The 17,798-nt window shown below is 35.4% G+C and overlaps 2 protein-coding genes across 2 annotated transcripts in view; one reads left to right on the top strand and one right to left on the bottom strand.

Moving 5' to 3' along the window:
• ctr9 (CTR9 homolog, Paf1/RNA polymerase II complex component) overlaps positions 1-12,661 on the bottom strand; it is a 16,545-nt gene extending 3,884 nt beyond the window's left edge. The window contains exons 1-18 of the mRNA XM_016550115.1: positions 12,647-12,661; positions 12,424-12,522; positions 12,108-12,347; positions 11,888-12,005; positions 10,471-10,560; positions 7,887-8,143; positions 7,702-7,809; positions 5,951-6,187; positions 5,771-5,860; positions 5,556-5,684; positions 5,287-5,470; positions 4,660-4,748; positions 2,856-3,041; positions 2,686-2,773; positions 2,426-2,574; positions 2,221-2,337; positions 905-1,050; positions 743-814 (exon numbers count right to left, since the gene is read on the bottom strand). Of these exons, the coding sequence (XP_016405601.1) occupies positions 743-814; positions 905-1,050; positions 2,221-2,337; positions 2,426-2,574; positions 2,686-2,773; positions 2,856-3,041; positions 4,660-4,748; positions 5,287-5,470; positions 5,556-5,684; positions 5,771-5,860; positions 5,951-6,187; positions 7,702-7,809; positions 7,887-8,143; positions 10,471-10,560; positions 11,888-12,005; positions 12,108-12,347; positions 12,424-12,522; positions 12,647-12,661 (2,414 nt within the window). The remainder of the gene's footprint in view (positions 1-742; positions 815-904; positions 1,051-2,220; positions 2,338-2,425; positions 2,575-2,685; positions 2,774-2,855; positions 3,042-4,659; positions 4,749-5,286; positions 5,471-5,555; positions 5,685-5,770; positions 5,861-5,950; positions 6,188-7,701; positions 7,810-7,886; positions 8,144-10,470; positions 10,561-11,887; positions 12,006-12,107; positions 12,348-12,423; positions 12,523-12,646) is intronic.
• A 4,539-nt stretch (positions 12,662-17,200) lies between these two features.
• LOC107738352 (protein MRVI1-like) overlaps positions 17,201-17,798 on the top strand; it is a 53,555-nt gene continuing 52,957 nt past the window's right edge. Inside the window, exons 1-3 of the mRNA XM_016550099.1 lie at positions 17,201-17,267; positions 17,361-17,416; positions 17,524-17,617. Coding sequence (XP_016405585.1) covers positions 17,379-17,416; positions 17,524-17,617 — 132 coding nt within the window. The 5' untranslated portion in view covers positions 17,201-17,267; positions 17,361-17,378. The remainder of the gene's footprint in view (positions 17,268-17,360; positions 17,417-17,523; positions 17,618-17,798) is intronic.

Genomic DNA, 17,798 nt, shown 5'->3' with positions numbered 1-17,798 from the left:
TATATATATATATATATATATATATATATATATATATATACACACACAGTATATATTCAAAAAAAGTTATGTATATAAAATATATATAAAACATCAATTTGTATATATAACCAAACTAAAAATCTATGTGAAATTAATAACATTTATAAAATACATAAAAAACGAATTAAACATAATACATAGATAAAATACACATAACTGTATATTAAGCATGAACATTTTTTAGATTTGCTGTGATTTTCTCATGATCACATCTGACTGGGGCATGCTGTATCAGGAAACTTCAATTTCAGAACAAATATCCCATATCTGGAAAACAAACGGTTATGCACAACAGACTTCCGTATTCTGTTAACCGGGTCTCGTCGTTTCCGGTTCAAGCGTTTTGCATATGCTTAGTTAAATATGAAGCCGTTTTACTCAAGATGCCTTCAAAGTAGATACCAATGATGATCATAACCAATTTCCATCACATATGCGGACTGATACCTAAAAGTTTTTTTTTTTTAAATTCTTTTCACATTTAGATATTCAAATTGAATAAAACGTCAACAATAAAAACAGCTAGCTAGTTTAACTGATTATCTTAAAAGTCCATAGATATCGCTATTATTTAATACGGCTGTTAACACGTTCTCCGACAAGCGGGAGCCATGAGACCCGTTTTCCGGGTTTGGTCAGGTGATGTTCGACATATACCCTATTTCAGAACAAATATCCCATATCTGGAAAACAAACCTACCTGGCTTCGCTTGCAGCCAGCGCTAGGTCAAATCTCATTTTGTCTCCAGCCTTACTGAGGTAACTGAAGTACCTGTGAGAACAATAACAGAAAGTTATGAAAGGCATATAAGAGCTTCAAGCTGTAGTGCGTCATAGGCTGGAGGTCCTGGAGTTCACGTACCTGTGAGCCAACTCCAGCTCTTTCACCGCACTCAATACAGCCTTCAGATTACTCTTCTCGTCCTTCAGCACCAGCGTGGCCAACCTCTGCAGCACCAGCGCCACATTAAACATCAGCACTGTGTCACTGGGAGCCACATGCCGAGCCTGAGAGTCAAAGAAGCAGAAAAAACTCAGAAACATGCACAAATAGATTCAAAAAATATTTGGGAACAAATATAGGTAACCGTTTGTTAACGTTAGTTACCTATATTCTTTCAAATGAACTAACAATAAAAAATAAAAAAACGTGACGTCTAAAGCATTTATTAATCCTAATTTTTAATTTTACTAATACATTATTAAAATCAAAAGTTGTATCTTTTAATATTATTTAATGGACCTGAGCTAACAAGAGCTAACCATCATCAGTTGTATTTGTATTAACTAACATTAACAAAGATAAATAAATACTATAAAAAATGTATTGCTCATTGTTAGTTAATGCTTTAATTGACATTAACTAATAGGACTTTATTGTAAAGTGTTACCAATATATTGTTTTAAATAATAAATCATAATTAATACAATAATAAATAATCATAAAAATAAATATATGGGCATTAATCCTATGTTGTTTTGATGAAAAACAGCTTTAAAAATATGTACATTCCAGTATAATACATTGGGTTCCACTTTACAAGATAACTAAATAATGCAATATGTTAAATTAAATAAATTGTTAAATGCTATTTATTATTTAATGAATTATGCAACGTATAAATCAATATTAGCATAATCATATAATTTGCATGTCATATAATATCCAGCAGCTTGATTTATAATTCAAGACAAAAAGAATACTAACGTGTTCATGGTTCTCTGCAGGGTTATTATAGTTAACTAAAACTAAAACCATAAAAAACTTGAAAAAAAAAAAAAAATAAAAAATAAATATATATATATATATATATATATATAACATATAGCATATATAGCAACATTTCTTGTTTTTATTCAGCTTAACTATACAGACATATTTTAAAAACAAAAACTAATAAAAATTACAAAACAGCAAAATTACAAACTTTTCATTAAACTTAAAATGAAAACTGAAAGTAAAATAAATACTAATTCAAAATATTAATAAAAACTATCTGTGTCTCGATGTTGTCATGGTCACATGCCAAATAAAATATTTATTTATAAAACGTGTTTTATTTTGATTTAAAATGCTTTTTGAAATTTTTTATGTTTTAATTAATTATCAGTTTACATTAACTTACAAAACCCAGTTTGGAAAACACAAACTGCCAAGTGATATTAGGATTTGCCCACCCTCAGAAGAGTCTGCTTGCACTCCTGCAGCTTGCCACATTTGAAGAGCGCTCGGGCCAGATACAGCAGCACCTCTGTGTTCTGATATTTGTAGAATTTCTTCAAACAGTTTTCATACTAAAGACACAGACAAACAGGATTTGAGTACAGATCCAGAACAAAACCCTCCTCTTCAGGAGACAATTCCTTCAGTTTATTCCCTCACCATCTGCACTGCACTGATATACTGCTTCTGCTCCACATAGATGTGTGCGAGATTCAACCAGACATCACTGATCTCTGCCGTGGCCTCTCGAACCTGGGCAAAAACATCCCGTGCCTCTCGGAAATAACCCTTGTGTGCCAACACAGCACCTGTGTCACATGGAAGAAAGATGCTTATGATGAAATTAACGGTTAACCACTATTACAATGCGTTTATACTGCTAGTTACAGGTCAGGATTCACAAAACTAATATAAAACACCTATGCCGTTGGCAGCATATAGATTTTTGGCATCATTCCTCAGAACTTGTTTGTAGATCGCCAAAGCTCGATCCTGGTGCCGCTTTTCCTGCAAAATAAAAATGTTAATAAATTAGACAACTAATTCTGATGATAACATGATTTTTTGTCAACTGAATGACGTGGGGCACCTTTTCTCGGTCTCTAGAGGGCTGATGCAGCGTCTGAAGCCACACGTTGCCCAGCGCCAGCATAGAGTAAGTGTCGTTCTGAGTGGAGGGCTGCTTAAGGATGCGTTCAAACTTTTTCTGCCCGGGACCCCACTCTTGCTTCGCCAAGTGAAGGTTACCAATCAGAGACCAGGCATCAGGGTGGTCCTGCAAAACACAATTTATTTATACAAATCTGAAGAAATCAGCAAAAACCTGAAAATAAAAATTGGTGCATAAGCCAAAAGAATCAAAATAGGCCAAAAGTTGGATAAAAAAAAAATGCAAGTGCACAGCACAGCTTTACTGCAGCAATATTATAGTTAACTAAAACAGAAAACCATTAAAGAAAAACTGTGACTTAAAATAAACCTCAACTGAAATAAAATAAAAAAAACTTTTATCTCCGCTAGCAACATTTCTCATTTTAGTTTAACTTGACTTACTAAAATAACTCAAACTGAATATAATTCATTTAAAACGTTATAGTCATACATAAAAACATTACTAAAAATTACAAAAACACAACAAAATGACTAAAATTTAACAAATTAAAAAGAAAAACGAAAATACAGAAAACTTAATAAAAACAATGATACTAAAATAACTTTAAAATGCTTTTAAAACTTTAAAATGCTTTACTCAGGAACAGCAAACGTTTCAGTCGCAACATGACCTTCATCAGGTACAAGGAGTCGCCTTAAAGATCACATGGTTGCGTACGCCACATAATTACACAAAAAATTGCACATGATAAAATTTGATAAATACGTAATTATGCTTAAACTTTCAGCAAAAAAAAAAAACTGCTAGTAAATGATAATAAATCTAATCAACTGAGAATTATACTACTAGTTCATTTATCTCAACAAACTAGATCCATATAGAATTCCGAGGAAACATGATAACTTTAATTAATTGAATTGATTTTTGGTAACCATGTGACATGCCCAACCATGTGATCTTTCTTTGTTTTAAGGTGACTCTTGCACCTGGTATTGCAATTAGGCATTGAAGAAGATCACGTTGTGACTGAGAAGTTTGCCGGTGCTCAGTAAAGCTGTGGTTTATATCTCATATTAGCTTTTTTTGTTTTACTTTTTGTCTATTTGAATGAATACAGAACTAGAACACTGACAATATATGTTGGTCATATGTATTAGGGTTGGGCCGATGGCTGATAGACATCACGATGTTGAGCTGACATCCTGATTCCCCCCCCTTGCCCCGGCAATCCGCCACATCCCAATACCGTTCAGAAAGAAAATGACGTGTAATACGGGACCCCTAAAGGGAATAAATACTCGATGGGAGGAAAATACATATTTTAATAATTTCTCTCGCAGTTATATCATTGGGTACTGTATATAGATTGCGGGCATCAGGGAGCCACTATTATGCCTGGCATTGAAACTGCTTTTGAATGCACGATCGCTTTTTAGTTTCACTTTCGAGATTCGCAATCGCACGTATTCTGTTTAAACCATGGAGCGGCAGCACTTACAACACATTTTACAAGATTAGATGTTTGTCAGTGGTGCTGAGGATCTGCAAATCATTCGCCATCATCCACAGTCATCTCACCTTACTCTGTTTATGTGGTAAGTGAAATTTTATGTACTGTAATGTAACAGGCAACCGTTTTCTGAATACGGATTCACGCTTCGGGCACACCCCCGCCCCCCGATGTCATCGTCCATCGCGATGTTTCACTGTAGACATCGTCCGATGCCAATTTTGTAGACATTGCCCAACCCTAATATGTATAAAGATAAGAACTATCAACCTGATTGATCTGAAGGGCTTCTTTAAACCAGTCGGAAGCTTCATAGAAATTTCCCTTGTCACGTGCCATCGCTCCAAGTCGCAAGTAACCTGTTACAGATTCAAATAAACCAACCGAACAGACCATTCCCTGAACAAAAAAGCCACACAAAATGAATACTGCGATGATGCATACAGTCCACATAGTTGGGATGCTCTCTCAAGATGTTCTTGTAGAGTTTCTCAGCCTCGTGGAACTCGCACATGGCTTCATAGAGTCTGGCCAGGTTATAGGAGGTCGTGACGGAGATGGCGTTGTAGTAGTGCTCATCATGCTCGCCCTCAGCTTTTGCCCTCTCCAAAGAAGCCAGAAAGTATTTCTACAAAGAAAATGAGATGTTTTCTGTGGTAATGAACAGCAGAACCGCAACATTCATTTAATTAGAGCTAAAAATCCCTCTTTACCTTTGCCTCACCAAGGTTTCCCAATCTGAAGTGTAAAGCCCCCAAATTATTGAGGATCTCAGGAGGAACATCCGCTTGGACCTTCTCCTGGAGGATAACCTGTTACAGATTCAAATAAACCAACCGAACAGACCATTCCCTGAACAAAAAAGCCACACAAAATGAATACTGCGATGATGCATACAGTCCACATAGTTGGGATGCTCTCTCAAGATGTTCTTGTAGAGTTTCTCAGCCTCGTGGAACTCGCACATGGCTTCATAGAGTCTGGCCAGGTTATAGGAGGTCGTGACGGAGATGGCGTTGTAGTAGTGCTCATCATGCTCGCCCTCAGCTTTTGCCCTCTCCAAAGAAGCCAGAAAGTATTTCTACAAAGAAAATGAGATGTTTTCTGTGGTAATGAACAGCAGAACCGCAACATTCATTTAATTAGAGCTAAAAATCCCTCTTTACCTTTGCCTCACCAAGGTTTCCCAATCTGAAGTGTAAAGCCCCCAAATTATTGAGGATCTCAGGAGGAACATCCGCTTGGACCTTCTCCTGGAGGATACGAGTGGCCGTGCCATATGCAGAAAGAGCACCCTGCAGGAAAGATGGGTGATTCAATGTTAGAGAGTTATATGTTGCATGAGTCCAAACACAAGCATATGTAGGAATAACACTGTTACCTGAATGTCTGTTTGTTCCAAAATCTGGGCGAGCTCAATCCAGGCTTCCACATCATCGGAATACTGTACTGTGATTTTTTTCAAATGTTCCTATTAGTAAAAAAAAAAAATAGCAGCCTTACAATCTCTGACAAAAATGTTTTTTTGTAATGTAGTTTTTGATATATAATCATGTCATACTTTAGCAATGTCTCTCTTCTCCTGGTCATCTGAGGTGGCGTAAAGTGACCCAAGGATTTTCATGGTTTCATAATTGCTGGGATAGGCCTTCAGGACCTTTTCAAAGCACTGTGCAGCATTCTCCTTGTCTCTACGATATACATACATCTGGCCCAGGCCGAAGAAGGGCAGTACGAAAGTAGATGACGCAAACTGAGTGGCCTGATAGTAGTACTGGAAGGCCTGGTCATAGTCCTCCTAAAAGCAAAGACATGTGAACGTTTATCAGCACTGGTGTTACACACTGCAGGAAATTTAAGCTGAATGACAGACGGATGTATTGGCAAGGTCGAATAATGTTTGGCCTCTGTCCATACTATCAGTCTTCAAATATTTTTATTTAAGTAAATACTACACTAAATACTTAACTTTGTGTAAAGCATTGTGTAAAAAAAGTAAAGAAATAAAATAAGTAAATACAAATATTCTATATATTATTTTATATACAGATCTACTGATCATTATTTTAAGACCAGTGTTGTGATTAATTAAATCAAAACAATTAAAAATAGTTTACGGTAATTCAAATAAAGTGGAAATAAAACAGTTAAATATTACTATAAGATTTTTAAAAAAAAACTTAAATGAAAATTAGAAATGTTCCCTTGTCAACTTACTGAATTAAACAAGTTTAGGTACTAAAATTACTGAAACTAAAACTGAAATACAAATTAATACAAATTAATTTAATTCATGAAATTTAAAAAATAAAAATAAAAGGGTGTAATAAAATTATTAAAACTTAAAATTAAAACAAAAAATATATTAATAAAAGCCAATAAAAATGTATCAAGTTAAAATATGAATACAATACTGAAAATAATACTCTTTAGTGTTGATTATGCTATTATTCCCAGCTAATTATCTCTCTTATATATATGAAGAGTTCATATGCAAAAACCGATAACTATTTTTTATATTTTTTTTTCAGAAATCACGTTTTTTTTTATTGCGCATTCCAAGTAATATCAATCAAACTGCAGTTGGGTTGTTTTGATTAAGTAATAATAACTTAAACAAATACAGGTAATTTACAAAATTAAAGTTCATTGAAAGTTGCACTGCTCCAGGTGTGTGTTCACGGTGTGTGTGTTCACTGCTGTGTGTGTGCACTTTGGATGGGATAAATGCAGAGCACTAATTCCGAGTATGGGTCACCATACTTGGCCACATGTCACTTCACTTCATTTTTTACATATTAAAAGTTTGTTTTATAGCTAAAGCAGATAACTCCAACAGTCGTTTTTTTGGCAAAAGCAGATAACTCCACATTTCATGTTTTAGAGTTTAAAAAAAACACTCGTTTAATCTTTGTAATGTCCTCAGATGACAATGTAGAAGATGCCTGACAAGCGTTGTTGTTGTTGTGATCATAAACTGTGTGGATGTGATTACACGCAATACACGTAGCTTTTCCCTCTCCATTGTAACGCGCTGCTTTTGCAAGGCTTTTATTTTATTTTTTCGCCCTGAAGAAGATATCACCGGTTCATCAAGTTCGCAAAGTGGACAAAACCGGCTTTTTTGACAAAACGTGTTTAGGGTTCAGATCGCGCTATATGTGGAGAATAGTGCACGGCAATCAGCTCTTTCTTTTTTTTTAAAGTGGCGTTTATCGGTTTTTGCAAATGAACTCCTCATATGTAATTACATGTTATATATGAAATATACTGATTGAGAAATATCTCAAATGAAAGAAGCCTCTTTCGTACCTGGACGTGGAAGGAACGAGCTAACTGATAGCAGCTCTCCGCTTGCATAGCCTCCACCTCTGTGTTGTGAAAAGCATGAAGAGCCAGATGCTGCACTTTGCTGTAGTCCTGAAAAACACAAAGCACGTATAAAGTACAAGATCTCCACTTCGAAACTGTAGATCACAAGAGAGATCTAGCTTTACCTTTTTGAAGAAGAAATGATTGGCGAGATGATTGAGCACCATGGGGTTGCTGGGGTCAATGGTGTAGGCTCTGGAAAGCAGCTGCACACCATTCTTGATGGAGTCGGCCTCTTTGCTGTTGAGCTCCAGCACAGCCAAACCCACCAAAGCTCCCACACATTTGGAGTTGAGCTCCAGGGCTCTGCCAAACGCCAAGCGAGCTTTCTCCAGTTTGTTGAGCTTGACAAAGCAATGGCCCATGCCTAGTCTCACCTCGGCTGCAATAAGACAATTTACACAGAAATGAGCTCTGTGAGTCTTGACCATAGACTGTAAAAAAAGATGGACGACGCATCTCCTATTCCTGCCACTATATAAAAGTGAAGCCAAAGCATCTCAGTATGGCCGCTGCCATCTTAAGTAAATGACGTCATTTGGAGCCAGAGTCTGCGCAGTAGAGATTTGTTAGGAGCCAGAGTCTGCATCTGTCATGAGGTGGAGCCGCGGTATCAAACTCCCGCCCAAACTCCCGCAGACCCAATCAACCATAACGACACGCCCCGTTTTTATAGCATCAAATTACTAGCTAAAATAAAACTTATCACAAAAACGAACAATTGAACATATATCAGCGTGATAACAACTACCTTAAATGACCAAAACCATCTTTCGGAAAATTGTATTGGAAGTGTAATTTATTTTTTTATTTTGACTCAAGTCCCATTCGTTTACATGGAGAGGGCGGGGTTTATGACCTGTACTGCAGCCAGCCACCAGGGGGCGATCAAAGAGCCTGCAGCTTCACTTTTCAGGACATGTGAGGCACACCCGGTCTTGACCAGTCACTGCTAACCAGCAATTTGAAGCACAGGGCCCTATGATTTTGTGATGCAAAAAATGGAGACAGAATCCAGTGGAATCCAGTATGAAAATGGAATGTACAGCATAATGCGGAATTTCACAGAATGTAGCCAATTTTGGACGAATATATCAAAAGTAGGACTGTTGAGGTAATCAAAATGAAATATACTCATGTATGCGTGACACTAATGGGTTTTTTTTATTTCAGCGTATGACGTCTCACTATATGAGGACATAAACACATAAACTTCATCTTCAGAGATGCTCTGAGAATCACTTCAACAAGCATTTCATTGGATAAAACTATAGTCATATAATGTACACACAGAAACTAAAGGGTCTTTAGGCCAGCCCGTCAAAATTTAAGTTTGGTTTAACTTCTAACTTCTCAAAGAAATAATAATAAAATAAAAAGTACATTTTATCAATATTGTTTTCATTATATATATTTTTTTATTTTATTTGAATACTAAAAAATAACGGCAGTTGCCCAATTTTGATTTGTTTACATTTGAAAATATTAAACTGTTAATGTTTGATGATAAATTGTATTACATCAATAAATCCATAAAAACAACACAAATTCTGGGGGAAAATAAATAAATAAAACACTTAGTAACACTTTATTTTGATAGTCACATTTAGACATTCTCCTGAATATAAGAAAATTTGCAAGTATATCTCAACTTATTCTACTAACCCTAACCTAATAGTCTGCTAATACTCTAACGAGTTAGATAAAATACAGCTAACCCTTACTATTGAAATGAAGTGTGACCAAAATTTAAATAAATTATACAAATGTTAAAGTTTTATGAATTCTATTGATTTAACATGCATTTTGATTATTCAAATTTGTTTAAGCCATTAAAACATAATACAGAAAAATTAAAACAGGACAGAATTTTATGAAGAAATACAACATTTCATAGGGCCCTAAATATATATTATAATATATAGTATTGAAGTATTTCATGTATATTTTGTCAAGATTTGATTAGAATAAATCGATCTACTGTAACTATCTAGGAAGTGGTCAGGTTTTAAGGAAAAGACAATAGTATGTTTGAAGCCTCGTACACACCGGGACGATTATCGAATGCGCTTATCGCCAACGTTTTTCGACACGTTTTTTGTGTTCATACCCAAGCGAGTTTCGCAGGCAATGAGCCGAGTGAACGTGCAAATTCACTCCCTGACATTAGATGGCGCTTAATGAAAAACAGAAATACCCCGGTACACATCGAATCCTATTTGATCTGCAATTCCTCTCCATAACAACTCCCTCTTATCGAGATTTTTGTAGTCGCTGTCGCGTTTGTCATAAAGCCCTTTGTGTTCAGACACCAATGAGACCAGCAGCTCTACATTCATCTTGCCTCGATGCATCTTCTTGGTCTACTTACTTCCTCTTTGTCGTTAGGTATCAATGTGTGCTCGGCAAGACCGTTTTGTGCTTGAGCGCCACCAAGTCGTGTTTTACTGTAACTTCAGCAGCTCCAGGCACGTGAACAAAAGTGCCAATCTCATTGGTCGGCCAGTTTTTAACGTGGCGCGTCAAACCCAAAAAACGAGCCAGAGGCGTTTTTTAAAAAATTACGCTTTTACACAAATACTGTACATTTTGGGTGTGCACACTCACATTGGCGCCCTTTGTTTAGTCATGAGGCGTTAAATGTTGGCGATAATCGCGCGCGATATTCGTCCCGGTGTGAACAAGCCTTTACACATCTGGCAGACTCACCTGGACAGCCAGGGTTAGTGCGAAGTGCTTTTTTGTAGTAAGCTAAAGCTCCTCTGTAATCCTTTTTGTTGAAGGAGATACACGCCTTTCCTATTGAAGGACAGAAACATAAATAATCATTCATAACAAGACAACATCTATTAATAGCAAACGCTTGGCATAAACGTGCAATAATCAATGGCTGCGATCTACTCTGAAACCTGATCCTGTAGAATGCGCAAGATTGACATGTTTTGAATTGGAGCATGCAGCGCTCGCATTTAATTAATTAAATCAACTAATATGACATAATATGGAGTTTAATGATCAAATTAGGCCATATTGCAATTTGTGTTTTTCCTCCCTCAAATTTAAAATGCAATTTAAGACCTCTTCAAATTATAATTAAGTCTTCTGTTATAGCATTTAAGACTTTTTAAGACCTTAAATTTGATCTAACTGAATTTAAGACTTTTAGAGGATTCGAAGGAACACTGTAAAGGGTTTCTGCAGGTTTTATGAATGTAAACTTAAGACTTTTCAAGCAAAATTGCATAAAATAAGAAGTCTTCTTTTATGAGAAATTGATCAAAATGAAGTGAGTTTATGATTAAAACAAGAACAAATATCGATCACTGGGCTCAGAAAAATCAACTTGATTGGAAGGGAAAGCAAGTTTTCAATCCCCACTGACAGTTATTTATGCATGTTTTAAACAAACTCGCTTAATTTTGTTCATTTTCTCAGAAAACAAAACTTCATATGTTCAATTTGCATCTCAAGTAAATGTAACTTGATTTAATGATGCTTAGATATTTGCATTGAGAAAAAAAATACTAAGGAAGAACATTTGTGACCCTGGACCACAAAACCAGTCATAAGGGTCAATTTTTCGAAATTGAGATTTATACATAATCTGAAAGCTGAATAAATAAGCTTTCCATTGATGTGTGGTTTGTTAGGATAGGACAATATTTGGCCGAGATACAACTACTTGAAAATCTGGAATTTGAGGGTGCCAAAAAAATCAACATATTGAGAAAATCGCCTTTAAAGTTGTCCAAGTGAGTAAAACACAGCCTAATTTTTATTTTTGGCTGAACTAACCCTTTAATATCCTAATGATTTTTGGCATAAAAGAAAAATCTATAATTTTGACCCATACAATGTATTTTTGGCTATTGCTACAAATATACCCCAGCGACTGAAGACTGGTTTTGTGCTCCAGGGTCACATTTAATGTCAAGACTTTACGAATATAAGACTTTTTGCTCCCATTTAGGACCTTTTTAGGCCTTAATTTGTGAATTAAGACCCTTTAAGACTTTTCAAGACCCACACAAACTCTGCTGTGTTAGGAAAAAATAGAGTAAACTGTGATTTCAAGTTGATTTTAAATCAGACTTTTAAGTATAGAATGATCATGTGCCACACTTACCCAGGAGTGCAGGGATGTTGTTTGTTGACTGGTTAAGCACAAACTGAAACTGAGCGTCTGCCTGATCCATCTTATCTCCTTCCAGAAGACAAAAGCAAGCTCTTCCCAGCAGATGGTTCTGCGGAAATGAGAAATATCATAAGGCTGAAGACCCAACAACAACAAACAAAAAAACTAAACGATAACAGAGATCACTATGAAAACTGTAACCTTTATTTACCTGATCATACATGATGATCTTGTCTGCCATTGTGTACAGAAGAGTGGACTGGTTGATGAGGTCCTTCTTTGCATCCTTGTTCTTCTCCTTTCGAGCCTGCTGGACATAATAAGCTGCCAGTGTGTCCAAACACGTCATCTGGTCCTTCTCGTGGTCTCTGTAATCGAGGTTTCCATCAATGCGCGCCGCCTCCAGCAACTTGACAAAATCCTCTGTCTTGCCTTGCTTGTAGTACTCCAACTGAAAAGAAATAGTCGTGAGATTTCTGCACACCAGAAATCCTACAAATGTCACCGTAAACAAGCTTGTCACTTACAGCGAGTGCAATCCATATGTGCAGCTGTGTGTGTTCCTGTTTGAGGATACTGATGACTTCATCTCCTTCTGGAAGCTGGTCAAAGTCAAGCTCAATAACCTGAGAAAGAAACAACAAACGAATTATCATTAACCAGAACATTAAAATAAGATCAAATTCCACGAGTCCAGTGGATTTGGCTAAAACTGACAGTAGAATAATAACAAAAATCTAATAACTTAACCATGTCCTTAACCATCTTCAAGAAACGACTAAAAACACATCTGTTCCACCTTTATTTGACCCTCTTAACTCTTTCTATTCTATTTTAATTCTACTTTATCTATATTTATCTTCTTTTTTATTTTTTATTGCTTCCGACTCAAGCCAAAAACCCAATATCACAGTTTTTGGTTTGTACTTGTTCGTATCCAGTGGTGATGATCAGCAGCAGCAGCCCCACACACTCACCAACTGAACCTGAACAACAAAATTCCCTACACTTCCGGGTTAGCGGCCAAGCGCTTCAAATTAAAAGTCCTCAAAAATTCATCCATTATGGACTTTTTGTTTCAACCTTTCTGTCGCCACTAAATGATCATGAGACGCGACAAATGATTAAAAATACAAATATTCATAAAAGTATATTTAGATATAGAGTGACAAATTAATAATAGTAACAACAAAAACAACAACACATATGTGATACGTATACGACAAAGTACATTTGCCTTTAAATTTATAATATAATATTATATTTTAATATTAATGAATTTATAATAATAATAATATCTATCTATCTATCTATCTATCTATCTATCTATCTATCTATCTTCATAGCAACACTCTAGCAACTATCCAAACCAACCTAGAAACCGCCCCGGGTACCCTAGCAACCGCATAGCAACACCCTAGCAACCATCCCGGGTACCCTAGCAACCGCATAGCAACACCTTAGCAACCACCCCGAGTACCCTAGCAACCGCATAGCAACACCCTAGCAACCATCCTGGGTACCCTAGCAACTGCATAGCAACACCTTAGCAACCACATGAGTATTCTAGCAGCTGCATTTCTATCTATCTATCTATCTATCTATCTCGGATAGACTGTATTGCCTTCAAAACATTCAAACTTTAAGCTTTTTCAGACTGAAAACCATCAAAGTTAAAACTTTTTAAACTTCTTAAACTTTTTAATCTTTTCAAACTTTCTGGTTCGGCTTTCTCAAGCCAACTTAAAGTTTGTCTTGACAAACTTTTTTTATCTAGTTTTAGATATAATTATTACTATTCTCATTACAACTTCACTACTACTACCATATTGTATAAATAATAAAAAAAAAATAATAATAATAATAATAGTAAATATACTTACAATTTATAATTACATATTTATACTATTGTTGATGACAAATATACAATTATATGATGATAGTACAATATAAAATTATAATAAAAAGTTATATAGATGATTAATAATAATACATTGATATTACATCATTTAATATACAGTATGTAAAATTCTAATATAATATTTTAAATATAAATAATAGTATTAGTAAAACATATTTGATATGATATTATATTTGTATCTAAATTTATAATATTATACAGATAGATAATAATAACAATAACAAATATACAATGACATTATAATAGTATAATTGTATCTAGAATTGTGATACAATATGAAATAGGTAAGTAAAATTAATATTATTAAAATTAATATCAATATAATAAAGGAACAATGAAAGTAGTATAACTTATTATACTGTGTAGATTAATAATAGTAATTATAAATAGACAATGATATGACAATAGTTTAATTATATCTAAAATCATAATATGATATAACATTTTATGGAATAATAATAATAATACATTTTCAACATAAAAGGCTGACTAAGAGAAATACTCTGAAGGTTGGATATATGTTTGGTGAAATGGACAAGGACAATTAGTGGGGGGTGCTAATAGTGATGAGTGCTGGTCTTGAAACATTTGATATGGAAAACTGCCGAAGGTTCATTAAAATGGTCCATTACAGCATTGTTCTGTCCTGCTAGAAGTACACAGGCAGTGAATGGAGGGCGTTTGGGGGAGGTAGCCAAGTCATCTGGTTTTGATGTAGTGTGCGTCTATGATGAAAAAAAGAGGCAAAGGCTCTCTAAAGATCAGCTGTTGCTTTTAGAAGCATTGAGATCTACAGGCAACAAGGGTGTTGCACATACACAACAGTGTAACTGTGATTATATGTATGATTGTCAACAGATCATCCATGCTGTTTTGATAATGCCGTTCTTGTGTGTTCTAAAAGGATTATATTCATCTGAAAGGTATGTAATTTTCCATTGCATTTCATGCCAAAAAATAGTATACATCATTCCGTTATTACTGATGTCTCAGTTGTTGTCATTGTCATATTTCAGTAACACCATGAAACAGAAGACCTCATTAGGTCATCTTCAGTAGTGGTGGAAAATGTAAATCCTTCTCAGAATGAAATGAAGGGTATAGAAATACAGATGTCATTGGAGCAACAATATCACAGTTTCTTGAGTTTTCTTTCTCTGGTTGTCAGTTTATAATTATATAAATAAATGACCTTTCCATTTGTTAAAGAATCCTGAAAAAAAAGTATCACCGTTTCCACAAAAACTAATTGAAAAAATATTAAGCACCAGCTTTTTTCAACAGTGCTAATAATAAGAAATGTTTCTTGAGCACCAAGTCAGCATATTCATGTTCAGATCATGTGACACTGAAGACAATCAAGTAATGATGCTGAAAATACATTACAAAAATTGCATTAAAAAAATGACATTTTATTGCATTTTGATATTTTTTTTTACGTACAGACTCAATAAGTTGAACAGTGTATGTCTCTGTTACCTACAGGAGAGGTTCAGGCCTCCACTGTGGTGCAGTATCTTCAGTCCATGACGCTCCAAAGTTCCGGCCAGGACAAGCTGACCAATTTACGACAGATGCTGGACCCAGAGAACCAGGATCCACCTGTTAGTAGAGATACGTTTCACGCCACCATGAGAGAGTGGATCGCCCAGTGCTGCCAAGATGGGTGAGAGATACAGACAAAAACACAATGTCAGGGTATTTATATGACGTGATGTAAGAGGAGACATTATAAAGTGTGATAAACATTGATTTACGTATAGGGCTTCTGAGGATAAAAAACAGGATACAGGATCAACCTTAAGAAAATTATCTATAACTGGTAAGTGAATAATAGTGAAAGCTTTGTGAAATATTATTACAATTTAAAACAACTGCTTTCTATATTAATATATTTTAAAATGTAATTTACTCCTGTGATGAAAGCTGAATTTTCAGCATCATTACTCCAGTCGTCAGAGTCACATGATCCTTCAGAAATCATTCTAATATGATTTTGTGCTCAATAAATATGAGTTGAAAACAGCTGTTCTTCTTTTGGTGCAAACTGTCATTGTGACTTTTGATCAAGTTAATACATCCTTGCTGAATAAAAGTTATAACATGTGACATTTTAAACTTTCATCTTAAACCAGTCTCACATTGTTCCCATAGAAGAGTCCAAACAGCTGATAAAAACATCACAACAATCCACAAGTAATAAACCAATAATTAACGCCTTGTGAAGTGAAAAGCTGCGCTTTTTTTTAAATAATAGCAATAATAAAACAAACAAACAAACACATATAGATAGATAGATAGATAGATAGATAGATAAACAGGGGATATGCTTTTTCACTGGAGGAAGCGTTATTATGGATTACGGATTTGTATTTTGGCCTTAATGATGGATTTGTGTCTTACAAAGATGCAGCTTTTCCATTCACAAGATGTTAATTGATGGACTGGAGTGGTGTGGATTACTTGTGGATTATTGTGATGCTTTTATCAGCTGTTTGGACTCTCATTCTGACGGCACCCATTCACTGCAGAGGATCCATTGGTGAACAAGTGACGTAATGTTAAATTTCTCCAAATCTGTTCTGATTAAGAAAGAAACTCATGTACATCTGGGATGGCCTGAGGGTGTATACATTTTCAGCGATTTTCCTTTTGTATCAGTATAATTGATATAATAACTAATCAATATAACATCATAAGAATGTTTATAGTTTTTCTTTTTCTTTGAAATGTCACCAGTACCCAGCTGTTTGCAGTAAGAGCCCGATCCCTTTCAGAGGAACTCGATGAAACCAGATGTGCACTGAGGGAGAGCCAGGACAGAGCCGCAAGAGCACAGGCCAGCAACTGTGCCTTAGTATGAATCATTCACGCTCTTGAAGTCATAATACTGGTGACACTTGTTTTATAAAAGACTATTCTTACCCAATACCTTGACATCTGTCTTTTAGATAAAGGAAAGCGAACGCTTGAAAGCCCTAATCAGAATAACTGAAGAAAAGGTACTGACTTTTATAGAATCATACATTGTGAATAAGTATTTCGAAATAGTTCTGTTATGTGCTAAATCACAATAACTTCCACAGAATGAAAAATTAACCCTTGAGAGGAACCTCGCTGAAGATCGAATAAACAAACTGAGGAGAGAAAACTCTGAATTAAGGGTGAGAAAATGTGTAAGTGTGCATTGTATATGGCCACAGAGTTGAGCTAGAGTATATAAATACTGTTTGATCATGTTCACAGGGAGAATTAGAAGAATCTCATATGGTGCTGGCTGTGAAAGACCGGGACCTTACAAAGGTGATATTAAACTCTGCGGTGGTCCTTTTTTACTGTGTCGAGTACATTTTGTCTTTCTTTATGGCACTTGTTGTTTATTCCACATAGAGAAGCATCCTGCTGGAAAAGCTTAAGGACACTCACTTTGAAAGTCACAAAATTATTGAGGTATTCCGTTGTTGAGAATATGCTTGTGACCGTGTGAAAGCATGGTTTGGCTGTTCAGTAATGGTGTTCTGTTGTCTGCTAATGCATCTGAAGGGCCTGCAGTCAGAATTGATGAGGCTACAAGAGCACTCAAAGCAAGCACTCTTCAGGTAAACACCACCGATGTTGTTTCATTAGCAGGGAAAATCAGTTGGTACTTATGAAAAGCAGCAAAATGTATCATTATTTAGACTCTAAATGTACTCATTTTTGGCAGGTTAAATAAATGCCACATCAGTTCTCACATTCCACAGAGGACAGGTGTGACAAACCATCAGTCTCTGCATCATGAGATTCAGGAAGCTCGACCGGTAACAGTCCGTTTCACATTTACTGATACAGTTAATAATCTCTCTGATGCATGAATTATTTCAATGTTAATGGCCAAATGTATCTTTATAAAAGTTATATAAGTAACTTTATATAACTTGGATAACAATAATGAACCAACAGCCAACATGTTTGCCATTAAATAAGCTGCATCATGGCATT

The sequence above is a fragment of the Sinocyclocheilus rhinocerous genome, unplaced genomic scaffold, assembly GCF_001515625.1.
Source record: "Sinocyclocheilus rhinocerous isolate Xijiao unplaced genomic scaffold, SAMN03320098_v1.1 scaffold1065, whole genome shotgun sequence".
Lineage (NCBI taxonomy): Eukaryota > Metazoa > Chordata > Actinopteri > Cypriniformes > Cyprinidae > Sinocyclocheilus > Sinocyclocheilus rhinocerous.
Note: the sequence above shows the minus strand (reverse complement) of the source record. Positions and strands in the feature narration are given on the sequence as shown.